The sequence below is a fragment of the Fukomys damarensis genome, unplaced genomic scaffold (assembly GCF_012274545.1).
Source record: "Fukomys damarensis isolate Sample0158 unplaced genomic scaffold, DMR_v1.0_HiC HiC_scaffold_28, whole genome shotgun sequence".
Taxonomy (NCBI): domain Eukaryota; kingdom Metazoa; phylum Chordata; class Mammalia; order Rodentia; family Bathyergidae; genus Fukomys; species Fukomys damarensis.
The window spans coordinates 29,409,846-29,425,757 of record NW_022900940.1 but is presented as its reverse complement, the minus strand read 5'-3'; the positions used below and the strand labels follow the sequence as shown (position 1 = coordinate 29,425,757).

Sequence of the window (15,912 nt, the reverse complement as noted above, 5' to 3'; positions counted from 1 at the left end):
CCCGGAGCCCGGGCTGTGCAGACTCCTGGCGTGCTGCAGCCGCAGACCTTGCGGCTCCGGAGGAGGGAAGGGATGCGGGGCGAGGGTGGGGCCCAATCGGAGCGAAAGCTTTCGGAATGCGAGTCCGCGGAGCCGCGCTGGGTCCGGAGCTGCAACCCGGGCGGCGGCCCCGGCCCTTGAGAGGCTGCCACGATATCGACCCTACCCCTAGAAGCTCCCTCTGGGACGGATTACACGCCGAAAATCTCAACAGCTTGGGAGTCACCTTTGGGTCGGGGTTTTACTGTAAACAGGTCACGCTGTAACTGGTCAGGATGACTCAGGTGTCTCAGACCTTACTTAAAAGATATTCTTCACTTAAGAAAAAAAGACTTTTGAGTCTGTTTCCTAAACCTGATGAAGACCTTTTAAAAAATCCACGTTACATTTCCTATTATGGACTGATACCAAAATCTGTCCACTGTTGATCTGTCCAAGACAAGTGATGGTTCTTAGACCTGAGGCGAAAGAGGTTACAGAAGCAGCAAGTTTTGTTTCTGTTATTTGAGGTCTGTGCACTTCTATAAGTCATGCCTTGGTAGCAGTAAAAATAAAATCATTTTCTTTTTGTGTTTTGCTTACCCGGGCGCATATTTAGCCTTTGAAGGTATCTAAAAATACATGGAAACTCTTGTCATTGAAGTAGGCTTTTTACATGGTAGAAATTTAAAAGTTACTAGGTTCAACCCTTTTGTAACAGCCTTCAGTGTGAATTCTTCAGACTTTGCACCCTCGTTAGGTGGGCTGGCTCCTATAGGTAGAAGTTTTTCTTTCATTTGAGCCTTTCTGGAACATGATTAGTTTTTGTTATGTAGGTAAGGCTGTTCTTGAACTCTATAGCCCAGGCTGGCCTCAAACTCTGTGAACCCTCTAAGTGGTGGGTTTAGTAAACCCCGCTGTGATCATTTTTTTTTAACTTTTGGGGCTACAAATTATTCAAGTTCATCTGGGTGACTATTGACAACTTCTCCCTGTCCTTTTCTTCCATTACTAGTCTCAGCCTTACTTTATTCTGCCCTTTGGGGTGCAGTGTTCAGAAGTGAATAAGCTCCTGTGGAAGTTGCCCTCTCTACTTTGGATTCTTCTGTAAATGAGTTCGGTGGCAGGCTCAGTGGTTGTTGTTGTTGTTGTTGTTGTTGTTTTTGGCATCATGCTTTGCTGACTCAATAACCTTGCCATCGACTAGGACTGCTTCATAGGAACTACTTTGAAGCTACATTTCATCCATTGTGTATATAATTGCTTGACCTGAAGTGTAGAATTTGCAGTTATTTTTAAATTTTCATTTGTTTGTTCTCAAGTTCAAGGCTGCGATAAGCCGTCACTCAGTATATAAACAATTTCTACCATCTGGCAGAGGAATCTTTGGTAAGAATTTTGACCAGTGTGGGGTCAAGTTCAGCGCTGTGTGACACACCTCTGGCCCTTCCTTCCTTGTATGTAAGTTAGTATAGGTTGCCAGGTTCAACCACTGATTATTTGATCTTATTGTTCTATATTTCATGACTGTTTCTCTGTTTTCCATGACACTCACTTGTTTTTGGTACCAGGGATTGAACTCTGGACTTTGCACTTGCGAGGCAGGCAGTGGAACCACTGAGCTAAATCCCCGGCCCCCGTGACACTGGCTTGTGAAATAGTTAAGTGTAGAAGAAATTGTACATTTTCTCACAAAGATTTTGAATATGCTGTTTGCTAAAAAGCGACTCATTGCAAAATCGTGACGACTGTGCCTATCTTCAGATTTTAAAGTTTATGAAAACATTCCTATACCATCTATTCTTAGGTTTACAAATATGTATTCCGTGTTTTTCCAAACTTGAGGATGGGGAAGGGAATCAGGGTTATAAGGGAGAAAAATTCCTTACTTGCAGAAATAGCAAAATAATAGGAAAAAATAAAAAAATGAGATACTAAGTTGATTGTCTAGTTATTTGGATTAAAGAACCCAGAAGGTAATGTGGAAGTAACCTTGGAGAAAAACACTGGCTCCACTTGACAAATTAAGAAATGAAAGAAAAGAAGAAATAATCGGGTTAGTATTGAACAATTCTTATAGAACTCTTCTAGTATAACGATGGCCAAGTACCAATCAGCAGTATCTTTTGAAAGCTTACTGTATGTCAGGCCCATTACAGGTATTCCCTCGCATTCTGTGAAGAGGCAGGTGTAGTGGCACACACCTGTAATCTCAGCACTTAGAAGGCTGAGGCAGGAGGATCACTGAGAGTTGAAAGCCAGCCTGGGCTACAGAGTGAGACCCTTGTCTCAAACAAAACAAAACAAAAAATTCTGTGAAGGCAGGTACAGCTGACACCTTCTTAAAGATGGCCTAAATAAAATTGAATTTAAGTAACTTAGGCAAGCTATAGAGCTAGAGCAAGATTTGAATCCACAAACTCCATTTGGGGAGCACAAAGTGTTAAGTGTTATGCTGTAAAAATGTTAGCCCACATACCATTTGAAGTGTGCACACAGCTGGTAGGTCCTGTCTTTTGGGGTTGAAGGGGATGTCTTTGAATCCATGTGGGTTGCAGTTACGGGGTCATAGCTGGAGGCAAGGGACTGACACCTGCAGCCGCGCAGTTTACCATTTCTCTCTCTCTTTTTTTTTTTTTTGTTTTTGTTTTTGTTTTTTGTTTTTTGTTTTTTGAGACAGAGTCTGCCTATATAGTTGAGACTGACCTGGAATTCACTGTGTAGCCCAGGCTGGTCTCAAACTCACAGCGAACCTCCTGCCTCTGCCTCCTGAGTGCTGGGATTACAGGCGTGTTCCCCCACGCCCAGCTTCACTTTAAACCTTGTTGCTAGTTAAGCTGTCCTTTTTTCCTCTCATACACAAGTTACACCTTTGCTGCCTTTTTTAAGCAATTTACATGGAAAAATACTGTTTATTTTACAGTAAAATAAAACTTCATTTTTTTTGTCATTGTCCTTAAAAATATAATCTTACATGAACAATTTGTGTGTTAAGTCCCTACTTTGATTTTTGTCACCTTTGCTATTGTATCTCTTGTGCTTTTGAGTGGTCTTCAGCATTTCAGTTATTTATGTGAGATATGGCTCTCGTTAACATAGGCTTTCCCCAGAAAGTGTATGAAGCTTTTCAGGAAAGGACCATGTTGTTCTCTAGACACCGGACACCTGGGACACAATTGTAAGTTTAGTGTCAGTTAGATAATGCCTTTTCATCCTGTGAGGTGAGTGCTGCATAACCCACTTTTTTTCTTTTACTGAGTTTATTGGTACATTTTAGGTATACAATATGAGGGCATTCATCATTGGGAATTTGTACTTTTACATGCTAATATCTTATGCATAACTCATAAGATGAGAAAACTAAAAATTTTCAGTAGGAAAAATGTGTTAAACCACAGAGCACAAAATAAAGTTGTGACTTGATGTCAAGCATTTTTTGTAGAGGAGTGTGTTAGCTTGGAAAAAGGACAAAAAAAACAAAACAAAAAAAAAACCACAGTATGTACGGGAACAGTGCTTCCCAGCAAGTACAAAGTGAATATTGACTTCTGGCTTGTCTGAAGTTGACCACCGGGTAAGCCCTAGCCTGGGAATCTGGCCTAGTGCCAGAGTCCCTTTAAGCTAAAAATAGAGAAGATTCTGCTTTACTTAATTTTAGTTTAAGGCCTCCAAAAAGTACATTTTGCCTGTTTTTGAGGTGAGGTGTTGGGACTTGCTGATTTGGGGATTGTACCTTTTTTGCTTTATCATCAGAAAGTGTTTGCAGCTGGGCATGGTGGCAAATGCCTGTAATCCCAGCACTTGGGAGGCTGAGGCAGGAGGATTCCTGTGAGTTCAAGGCCAGCCTGAGCTACATAGTGTGACCCTTTCTCAGAACAAACTCACCAGTGAGGAACATAACTGTGTTGTAATAATAACCCCCCCAAAAAAAACCCCAAAACTTTTCAAAGTACATTTCTTTTATTTAAAAAAATTTTTTTTGAGGCAAAGTCTTGCTATGCAGTTCAGACTGGGCTTGAACTCATTATGTAGCCCAGGCTAGTCTGGAACTGGCAGTGATCACCCTTAATTAATCTTACAATTTTGGAGGATATGCCCATTTTTATGTACGGTGACTCAAGTTTAGAAAGATTGAAAGTGATTTACTAGCCCAGGTCTTCTCAGAAAGAAATGATAATCTGTATCTGGGTTGAACAGCCTTGACTTTGAATTCTGGCCCCGTTGTGTGGTTGTTTTGTCTATTAACCTGTGTGAGCTCTGAGTCCCTCATCTATGAAACGGGCTAATGGAAGTCATTTTGCTGCTTCTTGTGAGGGTGAAGTGTGATGTGGAATTGTTTAATTTTATGGTTGGTTTCCAGTAGGGATGTGATGACTTGTAACGTCACTTCCTTTAGTTGAGGAACTACTTTGTGTATTCCTTACTTTCTAGGAAATTAAAATTTAACCCATTTGGACTGCTGAGATTGGTAGGCACATTGACAGATTGGTGTTTAGGATCAAGAAGAGATGCCAAAACAGAAACAATCAAAACCACTGTTGAATGTCTTGGTGGTATAAGATGCAGCAACTTCCAGATGAATCATCTTTGATTCTGTGCTTTAACTCTCTAAAGAGGATTTGGAGCTTAACTGGATTGATAATAGCCGGCACTTTTTTCTGGGTTTGTTTTGGGAACTTTGGCAAAGGAACTTGTGTTTTTGGTACCTAATTTAAATACTTCCACTCTTATTTAGTGTTTTTAAACAGTTCTTAAACCATCTGCATAGCTCTTGATTCCTAAAAGTTGATTTCAGAGCAGAAATGGTCAGAAGACCTTGTTACATAAAAGACTGACTCAAATTGCTGATCCTGTGAGGAAATCTGGTATACTTCTGAGGTGTTAGGTAATGGATTTAGTGCCCAAGGCACTTCTACAAAAAAGACAGATAGCTGTGAGACATTCCTTTGGGAGTTTATGGAGGACTAGGAGTTATTTTTCTTTGTATCCTATTCTGAGGGACAGGTATAAAAAAATGTAACTTTTCCAGCAGCTGAAATTTCTCATGTGAACATCAAGATTTCTAGAGCTTTGTAAAGACAGATGACTAAGTGGTTTTACCCAATAACATCACTTTTGAGAGTTTTCTTTTTCACAGGAATTAAAGGTATTTGGACAGTTGTGTCAAGTAAATATTACCCTTTACAACTATGGGCGAATGTGTGTTTGAATTCACTGACTATCCATTTTTAAACCTCCTTATATAGTGAGCCTGCTAAAAACATGTTTCTGGGTATACCTTCTTATCTGGACAGGGCCTCGGGAACATGGATTTTAGACATACACCAAGTAGTTTTAGTGGTACTGTATATATTTTATATAGTTTCTCTTGAGCTCAAAGCTAGATGAACTCAAAGCTGGGTAGCTTTTTCTCCTATGTTTAGGTTATTAGGAGGTTTTAGTTTTGTTTGTTTGTTTGGTTTTTTGAGACAGGGTCTCACTATGTAGTTGTGACTGTCTTGGAACTCACAGTGATCCTACTACCTTAGCCTCCTGAGTGCTGGGATTACAGGCATGCACCACTCTGCCAGGCAGCTTTTAGATTTTAAAATAAGTAGTAGATAAAAGAACTGACCTTGGTCATTTCACCCCAGATGAAGTAGTTGGCTTGTGGCAGTGTTCCCCAAACTTTAGTGTGTATCAGAGTCACCAAGAAGACTTATAGAACATATCCTAGTCTGTTTCTAAAGCCAGCAAACTTTGTTATCAATTCATTAAATTAGTATTTTCAGATTTGTAAAAAAATGTAAAAAACCCACATATATTATCTTGCGTCTAATTTTCTGATTTCCTCTGATTTCTAGGAGGTGTGATTGCCTATATCAGTTCTTCCAGCTCAGCCTCTAGCCCTGCCTCTTGCCACAGTGAGGGTTCTGAGAACAGTTTCCAGTCCTCCTCCTCCTCTGTTCCATCTTCTCCAAATAGCTCTAATTCTGACGTCAATGGTAATCACAAGAATGGTGACCTCTCCAATATAGAAGGCGTCCTGAAGAATGATCGATTGGATTGTTCTGTGAAGACAAGCAAGTCAAGTGCTCCTGGGATGACAAAGAGTCATAGTGGTGTGACAAGTAAGTTACCTTAGTAATTCAAAGATCACTGCAATTTGTTGCCGATTGAGTTTATTTTACCACTTTTGATTTGGGAGACCAATATAGTTCTGGCTATAATTTTCACTCCCTTCTGGATAATCACAGATCAGTATTTAGGAAGAAATCAACAGTGACTTTAAAGGTTAGAGCCTAGGATCTGGCATGTGTATTTATGTTCTCTGACCGTGTTTCTCCCAGGGTGCTCTTTTTTACATTATTCACAGTTACCTTTCTTCTGGATTCCTAGTACTGAATCTTGTTTCTAGACCAGAGTATTAGCTTGTGGGAAAGAATTTCTTCTGATGACACTGGAGTTGGGAACTTTTGGGATTAGGAAACGAAGCAGGATTGGGATGACCAGCGGATGTCTAGTGGGATTGGACTCCTGAGTGAGTTATGGAGAAAACAAAGACTGAGAAGAGAGGGTCAAGAAAGACTGGAACCTGTTTAGCTCCTGTGGGTGAACTGAATAAGTACAGTTGCTTGTGGAGACATTTCTTTGCCTTGTTTATTGATTGATTTCCCTCATATCTCTGCCTTGTTTATTTATCAGTTTCTCTGCTTGGATTGTAATTTTTATCAAAGAGAATTGTTTCTTAGTTCTGGTTGCATATCTGGTATAAAGCAACTACAAATTTACAGAATTGCAGTGTATGTTTAAAAATCACTAAGAAAAGGGAAAAAAACCAACTCTCTGAGGTAATTTTGCAGTTCCATAAGCTATTTTAATAAAATAACTTTTTCCGGGCGTGGTGGTGCACACCTGTAATCCCAGCACTCGGGAGGCTGAGGCAGGAGGATCACTGTGAGTTCGAGACCAGCCTGGGCTACATAGTGAGTTCCAGGTCAGTCTCAACTACTTAGCGAGACCCTGTCTCAAAAAACCAAAAAAACAAACAAGCAAACAAAAAACCAAAAAACCAAAAAAACCCCAAAGAAAGCGCTTAGAAGCTGAATGAAACTAATGTCAGTTGGAAAGAAAAACATTTGAAGTGTTTCTTCCAGCTTTTCACCTTGTGTCTGTTTGTGCTCTAGAATTTAGTGGCATGGTCCTACTGTGTAAAGTCTGTGGGGATGTGGCGTCAGGATTCCACTATGGAGTTCATGCTTGTGAAGGCTGTAAGGTAAAGCATGTTTTTTTTCCCCTTAAAAATTTTGATAACTGGTATTATTAAAATTGGGAACAGTTCTATAAATTTCCACAGTTGATATCTAGGAGGGAGAGACAAGTCAGACATTCTGGTTTTAAGCATTTAATGAAGTATATAAAATAACTTCTTCAGGGGTGTTGAGGATTGAAGCCAAGGCTTTATACATGATAGGCAAGTACTCTTCCACTGAGCTGTTTCCTTAGCCTATTTTTTTGTTTTTTTTGGTACTGGGGATTGAACTCCGGATCTTGTGCTTGCAAGGCAGACAGGCAGTATCCTTAGCTTTTTTATTTTGAGACACAGTCTTGCTAAGCTTGCCAGGCTTGCCTAGAACTTGAGATCCTCCTGCCTTAGTCTCCCGAGTAGCTGGGATAATTCAAACAAGATAGTCTGCATCTTCCTACTTATAACAGAATCAGTCAGCAGTCAGTATCTCCTCTTCGCTCACATATGGTATAATCCTTTTTTCTGTTATCAAAATTTAATATGCCAGAGACACATGTTCTTGCTGTTTTCTGACTTAAAGCTAGAAACAAGAACCTACTTTGGCTAGGGATGGGGATTTTACTCGTTGGCACTTTGCCTGCGTGCAAGGTCCTGAGTTTGATCCCTGGACACACACAAAGGTTCGGCATAGTAGTGGGTGAACGGTATTTTCCATAGATAGGGCTTTTTCCTACTGTTATTTATTTTTGGGGGTGGTTTGAGACAAGGTCTTACTACCTAGTTCAGGTTTGGCCTTGAATTCACTATGTAGCCCAGGTTGGCCTTGAACTTGCAGTGATCCTCCTGCCTCAGCCTCCTGTGTGCTGGGATTACAGGCCTGTACCACCATACCCGGCTGGCTTTTACTGTTTTAAAAATTGTATAAATATTGCCTTTAAAAAAAAAAACCAGAAACAGGTGTGGGGGTTTGGCTCAGTGGTTCTGTCACCTGCCTCACAAGTGCAAGGGCCCTAGTTTGATCCCTAGTACCAGGAAAAAAAAAAACCCCAAACCCCCCAAAATGTGAAGTAGGCAGTGGTGAGGTAGGCTTCATGCTCACATTATAGCTAACAAAAGTACATGCTGAATGAGATGAACTGTATGTTCTTTTTTTTTCTTTTTCTTTTTCTTAATGGGGGTTGAATTCAGGACCTTGTGCTTGCCAGGCAGGCCCTGTGTCATTGAGCTACATCCCAAGCCCCTAAATTGTGTATTTTTTCTTTATTTTTTTCAAACATCCCAATATCACCAAAATGGCTTTTTGTCACTGACACATACATGACACTTCAATTTTGTTATTTTGTTTGTTTTCTCAAGTATTACTTAAGTGTGCATTAAAAATACTTGTTTACAAAAAAAATACATGTTTGCATTTAAGAAATGTGATACATGATAGTCTTATCTATAAACATAAGCCTTTTTTCAATATATTTCCTACTTTGTTTCATAAATAAATCTACAAAATCATAAATAAAACCATCAACTTTTGCCAGGCGTGGTGGGTGGTGCACGCCTGTAATCCTAGCACTCGGGAGCCTGAGGCAGGAGGATCACTGTGAGTTCGAGACCAGCCTGAGGTACATAGTGAGTTCCAGGTCAGTCTCACTACATAGTGAGACCCTGTCTCAAAAAAAACAAAACAAAACAAAAAAACAAGCCATCAACTCTTAAGGCCCAAAAATACACACAAAATTTAGAGTTTGAGGAAAGTGTTTTCTTGGATTTTATAAATAATAGCCAGTATTTGCCATGTTTATTATCAGTCACATGCTTATCACAAGTTTTGTCTTTTAATTTATTCTGCAGAAAGACTTTGTAGTTTAACTGGTAAAGGTGCCATACATTTGAAAAATCGAAATAATCAAAAGCCAACATTTTTTTTAAATGTCAGAGAAGCTGCTTATTTAAATATTGCTAACTTTTATTGAAATCTTTCAGGTATCCGAACAAAAATGCTACTGAAAAGTGAAAAGGGAAATGGCATCTAACAAAACTTAGTATTTAAGAAACAGTAAAGTCTGATTAAATCCTTACTAACTTTGCAAAATTTCACTGAGATTTTGTTACAGGAACAAAACCAATTCTATCCTAAATTTTCTAAAATTTATTCTTGAATTATCTCTTTGATGAATTAAAACTTCAAGGGTAAGAATGAAGACAAATAAGGATTTTAGAAAACCATACTTGTAATTTCTGATTCACATTTAGTTTTTGTTTAATGACTACAAATCCTTATTTCTTTATAAAATATAATATTTGTTTAAACATACCGTGTACTGATTTATTAAATAACCACCCATGATTATTAGGTAAGCATTCCAATTACTTTTATGTAATAAAAGTAAAAAGGAATTTTGCATGTTGGCTACATTTCATTTTATAAATTATTTTGTAGGTGTTTATAGGATATAAAACTTAGAAAAAATTCTTAATATTCCTATTAGATTTAAATGATTTAAACTAAAAATAATACATTAAGCACTTTTAAAAATTTTAGTTTCTAGAAGTTTTTTTGTTTGTTTGTTTGTTTTTTGAGACAGTGTCTCACTATGTAGTTGAGACTGACCTGGATCTCACTATGTAGCCAGGCTGGTCTCGAACTCACAGCTATCCTCCTGCCTCAGCTTCCCGAGTACTGGGATTACAGGCATGCACCACCACGTCCAGCCTCTAGAAGTTTTTTTATTCAATACAAAAATGATTGACTCACACACAGTATTAACTGCCCAAAACTCTTCAAAAACTAAATGTTCTTTGTTAAAGAGCAGATTACAAGAAATGTTCTCTACGCTCTTTATTTTAAAAATGAGATTCTGGTAAACATAAGAAATCTAAATCAGAATTCACAAATGGTGGCTAAAATCTTGTCAATCTTCAGCCTAGTCAACATAAATCCAGTTATGCATAAATAATTCAAAATTAGTTTATAATGGAAATGTCAGTCGTAACTGCTGTACGGGGTTCCACTGTACTTCTGCCAGACTGCTTAGAAAATTACAGCTGTCGGAGCTATAAATAAGGAATACATAACTATGAGCACAGCAATGCCAAACATTAGGGCCATTTAGAAAATGAGTAAGATGTGATGTAAACACATGTGATAGTTCTCTCTGTAAGCCTCTCTCTATTGATTATAGAGTTACGGTTTTGTAATTCTTTTTAAAAGGAAATTTTTTTCTATATTGCTGCATGCAGTAATTTTACTGTATATTCTTTACTATAATGCAGTCTTCAAATCCTCTTGCAGAGCTTAACATATCTCATCAAGATTTCTCCAGAAAGTCAGCTTGTCGTATTTTCAGCAGCCTTCAGTGCTTCAGTAGCCTTGTGAAACTCCTTAATGACGGATGATAAAGCTTCTGGGTTAATGCCTTACTCACAAAGGCGTACACAAATAAGAGTTTCCATACCTAAGCCAGTATTCAAAATTTTTGAAACCTCAAGCAGAACATCCATGATCTCCCTCTGTATTGAGGTTTGCCGCTGCCAGCCCCGCTGCCACCATGGCACTTGCTGAGGGAGGCGGGAGCCCGGCCTGATCCGGAACTGGAGTGCCTTTCTTTCTCGGGCAATGCAGCTGCGTGTGCTGGCTCACAGTGCCAGGCTCCAGCCCTCGTACTCTGTGTATTCTTGATAAATACACATATGTACCTGTTCAGTACTTAAAAATACATTTGGTTTTGCTCCTGCAGTGTCCAAGTCAAGTGTATAGTATCATAGTAATGAATCATAAAAATGCTATATCCTACAACTGCTTAATAAAGATTTATGAAATGTTTAGCCAGTTACAATATTCAAGGAAAAGGCAGCTTAAAATAAATTTGGTGATTATGTTCCTTTTTTTTTCTTTTTGATACCAGGAATTGAACTCAGCACTTTTTGTGTGCCAAGCAGGTATATTGACACTGAGCTAAATCCACGGCCCTGATTATGTTATTTTGTTCACCCTGGAACCAGTAAGCTGGAACTCTGTGAGGACAGAGTGTAGTCCAGTAGTAAAGGCCACCGTTGGTAGCCTTCTGGCTGGGAACTTCTTTCCCTCATCATTGGCTGGGGTCTGTGGGTGTGTGCTTAACAGCTATTAGTGACACATAGCTAGGAACACCTAATGTGCAGGAGAGGCCTTGCCAGTGCCAGCAGGTGATGACCCAGGAAAGACCAGCCTCTATCAATGCAGTTTAGGGCCCTAGTAAGGGAATTCTAGCTATCAGATACATTTTTCTGTCAGCTTTTTAGGGATTAGCCATTCATTTGTCAATAGTTCTAGAATTTATGTGTGATTACAAGTATGAGCTGAAAAATGTGGCTGCAGGTAAGGTCTGGTAAGAGGGGCCGTATAGTGTGGGAGGTGCTTTGGGCAAGAACAAAGAGTTTTAAAAGTGAAGAAGGATTTTTTTGGCAAATATATGTTGCACCTGTTTGTCAATACTAGTAAGAATTCAATTAAATTCTGTGTGTCAGTGTTGTATTTCTCTGTCCTAAGCTAAAATTATTTCCCAGGTACCTAGTCATTACTAGATAAGCAAGGGAACAGTGCTTATAAGGAATTCATCTGGATGTTTTCAAATGAATGAGTAAATCTTTTGTCCTTAGGGTTTCTTTCGGAGAAGTATTCAGCAAAACATCCAGTACAAGAAGTGCCTGAAGAACGAAAACTGTTCCATAATGAGGATGAATCGGAACAGGTGTCAGCAGTGTCGATTCAAAAAGTGTCTGTCTGTCGGGATGTCAAGAGATGGTATGTTCCCAGTGCGAGCAGTGTTGGAGAGTGTGTGGAGCTTGGCGTGTGTTCCTCAGCACACTAGAGTTATAAGCCAGTTGCTGGTGGCCCTCTCGTCTTTAGGATGAAACAGACTCCAGAAAGCACATTTTGATGCTTTGTAAGACATTTAATTGATTAGTCAAATTTTGTATTACCAACTCAGAAACAGCTTTTGGCTCAACTTATTTTCCCCTGCCTGTAAAAACGTTTTTTTAGCTGGGTCTGGTGACACATGCCTGTAATCCCGGTACTTGGTAGGCTGAGGCAAGAGGATCACCATTGAGTGAGCCAGCCTGAACTACATAGCAAATTCTTTTCTCAAACAAAAGCAAGAAAACTCATTTATCTCCTTTGCGACTTGACAGCTTTGAATACATTTTTTTCTAAAAAAAGATTGCTTTCCTTTTTTCTTGCTTTTTTTTTTTTTTTTTGTACTCAGGATTGAACTCAGGTCCTTGTGCTTCTGAGGCAGGCATCAGTACCACTAAGCTAAATCCCCAGCCATTGCTTTTCTTTATATAGGAATTTTGACTCAGTCTTTTTGACTTATTATTATTAACTGAAGAATCCATTTTTTTGGGGGGGTAGTGGGGATTGAACTGGGGACCTTGAGCTTGCAAAGCAGGTGGTGGAATCACTGAGTTAGTAAATCCCTGGCCCAAGAACCCATTTCTTATATGAATTGTCTGTCAATCACTCTTTTAGCTCAAGATGATGTACTTTTGGGGCTCAGATTCTGAACACATGCAAAGCCAGTGCAAACTTAAAGTCTGAAGTGAAGGTGGCTGTCTTAGTTCTGGCATAATCTGTTCTTATGGAAAAGAAGAGTTGTGCTAATTGTGGAGCTATAAGTATTATTGGTGGATAAACTGGAAGATTTGACACTTGCATTTAAGAAGATAATTTCTTGATAGTCTAAGATAGGTAGTAAGATAAGAGAGATAGGTTTTCAGAGGTATTAGTTAAGTAGAATTTGGTTAACTTATTTATCTAGGGAAGGGTTATTTAAATATTCCTTTTGGTTACTCTAATATCCTACTGATACAGAAGTAGAATATTATATAATAAGGAGTTTTTGAATAGGAGATTTCAAGAATTTAATCTTTCCTTTTTTTTGGTACTGGGTATCGAATTCAGGACCTTGTGCTTGTGAGGCAGGTGGTGGAACCACTGAGCTAAATTTGCAGTGCAGTGCTTTCTTTTAATTACCTGAAATTTTTATTTTGTAGCACTAGTGAACTAATGTTCTAATGATAGTGGGTGGATATTGGGATTGCTTCCCTCAAAATAAAACTGACATTCACTTGTAAAAGAAGGAACTAGAAGTAAAGTATGAAACATGACAATATTGTCTTTGACAGTGATATTGTTAGAGGCTCTAGTTGGTAAGGCTTTCTTGCTGGGCACTTATATTGAATTTTTATTATCATGTGTAATGACTAGAAAGTAGCTTTTCTTCTCTTTCCCCCAGGGGTAGGATTATTGGACACAGTATATATTCTGAGACTAGCTTCTAAAAAAAATGGAGGATGGCTGATCTAATTTTTATTTATTTTATTTTAATTAAAATCTAGCAGGGCCAGGGATTTAGCTCAGTGGTTCCAGCACCTGCCTCGTAAGCACAAGGACCTGAGTTCGATCCCCGGTACCAAAAAAAGGAAAAAAAAAAAAAATCCAGCAAATTACTTTCCAATAACTGCAGTTCTGTTGATTGTGTGTATGTCTGTATTTAAAGAGATTTATTTTTCTCTTAAGCCAGAAAAGAAGAGAGCAGGAAATTTAGTAGGGTTTGATAGGAAGGTTAGAAAAATGAATTGACCTTTTTTTGGATTTTTTCAGATAGTCTCACTTACATAGTTCATGCTGGCCTTGAACTCACTATGTAGCCCAGGCTGGCCTTGAACTTACAGTGATCTTCCTGCCTCAGCCTCCTGAGTGTAGGGATCACAGGTGTGTGCCACCACCTCTGGTACTTAGCTCTGTTAATAAAGTGATGTACAGTAATTATAGTAATGCTGGTCTGCTTCAAACTGTGGTATTTCATTTGTTACATTCATATTTCTTTTTCAGATTTTGCTTATAAAATACCCAGGAAATAAATGTTCTCTTTACTTTTTCTTTTTCTTTTTTTTTTTTTTTTGTTATTTTTGATACTAGGATCGAACTTGGGTCCTTGCGCTTATAAAGCAGGTGGCAGAACCACTGAGCCAGATCGCCGGTCCTCCTTTGGTATATTAAGACCAGCAAATTTAGAAAAATTTGAGCCAGAGATATACAGACATTCTTTTACTTGTTTGACTAGCGGCCATAGGTATCAAAGATAGTTTTGTTTTTCTTCTGTTTGTTTTGGTACCTGCAATTGAACTCAGAACCTTGTGCTTGCAAGGCAGGTGTGGTACCACTGAGCTAAATCCCTGACCCTTAGTTTTGTTATTCTTTTGTACAGACATATCTTATTTATTTATTTATTTTTTCATTAAGTTTATTGGTACATTTTTATTTTTTATATTTCTTATTATAATATTTTTTTCAGACATATCTTATTTAGAATGTAGACACTAAATAACTTTTTTCTTCAATAGCTGTTCGATTTGGTCGTATTCCTAAGCGTGAGAAACAGAGGATGCTAATTGAAATGCAAAGTGCAATGAAGACCATGATGAACAGCCAGTTCAGCAGTCACTTGCAGAATGATACATTAATCGAACATCATGAGCAGACAGCCTTACCTGCCCAAGAACAGCTTCGACCCAAGTCCCAGCTGGAGCCAGAAAACATCAAAAGCTCGCCTTCTTCCTCTTCCGATTTTGCAAAGGAAGAAGTGATTGGCATGGTGACCAGAGCGCACAAGGATACTTTTATGTATAATCAAGAGCAGCGAGAAAACTCAGCCCAGAGCAGGCAGCCCCAGAGGGGAGAACGGATTCCCAAGAACATGGAGCAGTATAATTTAAATCATGACCATTGTGGCAATGGGCTGAACAGCCATTTTCCTTGTGAGAGCCAGCAACATCTCATTGTCACTGGACAGTACAAAGGGAGGAACATAATGCATTACCCCAATGGGCATGCCTTTTGTATGGCAAATGGACATTGTATGGACTTCTCCAATGCTTATACTCAAAGAGTATGTGATAGAGTTCCAATAGATGGATTTTCTCAGAATGAGAACAAGAATAGTTACGTGGGCAACACTGGAGGGAGGATGCATCTGGTATAGTGAAATCAATTTTTTGCTCACCTTGTATCAAGGAAAGCTTTGCAAATTTTCTTTTATTCAGGGATATACCACCTTGGGAGTGGGTTAGAAAGCCTAAAGAGAAATAAACCATCAGTTTTGTACAGTATTTCACTTCAAATAATTTTAATAAACATTTCTTGAAAGGCCTGATTTCATACAAAGCTAGGTACTAGCATGTGATTTAATTGATACTGTGATTGGGATTAAGATTTTATATAAAATATAATCTGTACAGAATTGGTCCTTTAATTCTCAGAAATCCCTTTGCAAATGAAGTATGATTAATAAGCATCTTACTAGCTTTGGTGTTTCCTCAGCTGGGCTAATCTTTTAGTTTGCTGTTGTCAGGAATTCTATGATTTCCATGGAGAGAGGTTTTTTTCTTTTTGTTTTGAAACGGCCTTGCTGTGTTGCCCAAGATGACCTTGAGCTCCTAGGTGCAAGCAGTCTTCCTGCCTAGTATCTGGGACTATAGGCACATGCCACTGAGCCCAACAGAGAGAGTTAAAAAAAATTATTACACAGAGATCTTTGGAGGGCCAGGGATGTAGCTCAGTAGCTCAGTGCCTGCCTGACAAGTGCAAGGCCCTGAGTTTGATTCCTGGTACCAAAAAAAAAAAAAAA

The 15,912-nt window shown here is 38.8% G+C and overlaps 1 protein-coding gene across 2 annotated transcripts in view; it reads left to right on the top strand.

The window, feature by feature from the left end:
* Positions 1-6,015: 6,015 nt before the first annotated feature.
* Positions 6,016-15,912, top strand: part of Nr1d2 (nuclear receptor subfamily 1 group D member 2) — a 26,386-nt gene continuing 16,489 nt past the window's right edge. Inside the window, exons 1-4 of one of the 2 annotated variants that reach the window (XM_019209962.2) lie at positions 6,016-6,128; positions 7,185-7,273; positions 11,879-12,023; positions 14,630-15,174. In XM_019209962.2, coding sequence (XP_019065507.1) covers positions 6,101-6,128; positions 7,185-7,273; positions 11,879-12,023; positions 14,630-15,174 — 807 coding nt within the window. In that variant the 5' untranslated portion in view covers positions 6,016-6,100. Of the gene's footprint in view, positions 6,129-7,184; positions 7,274-11,878; positions 12,024-14,629; positions 15,262-15,912 lie in introns of both variants that reach the window. The other variant, XM_019209963.2, reaches the window with a different exon arrangement.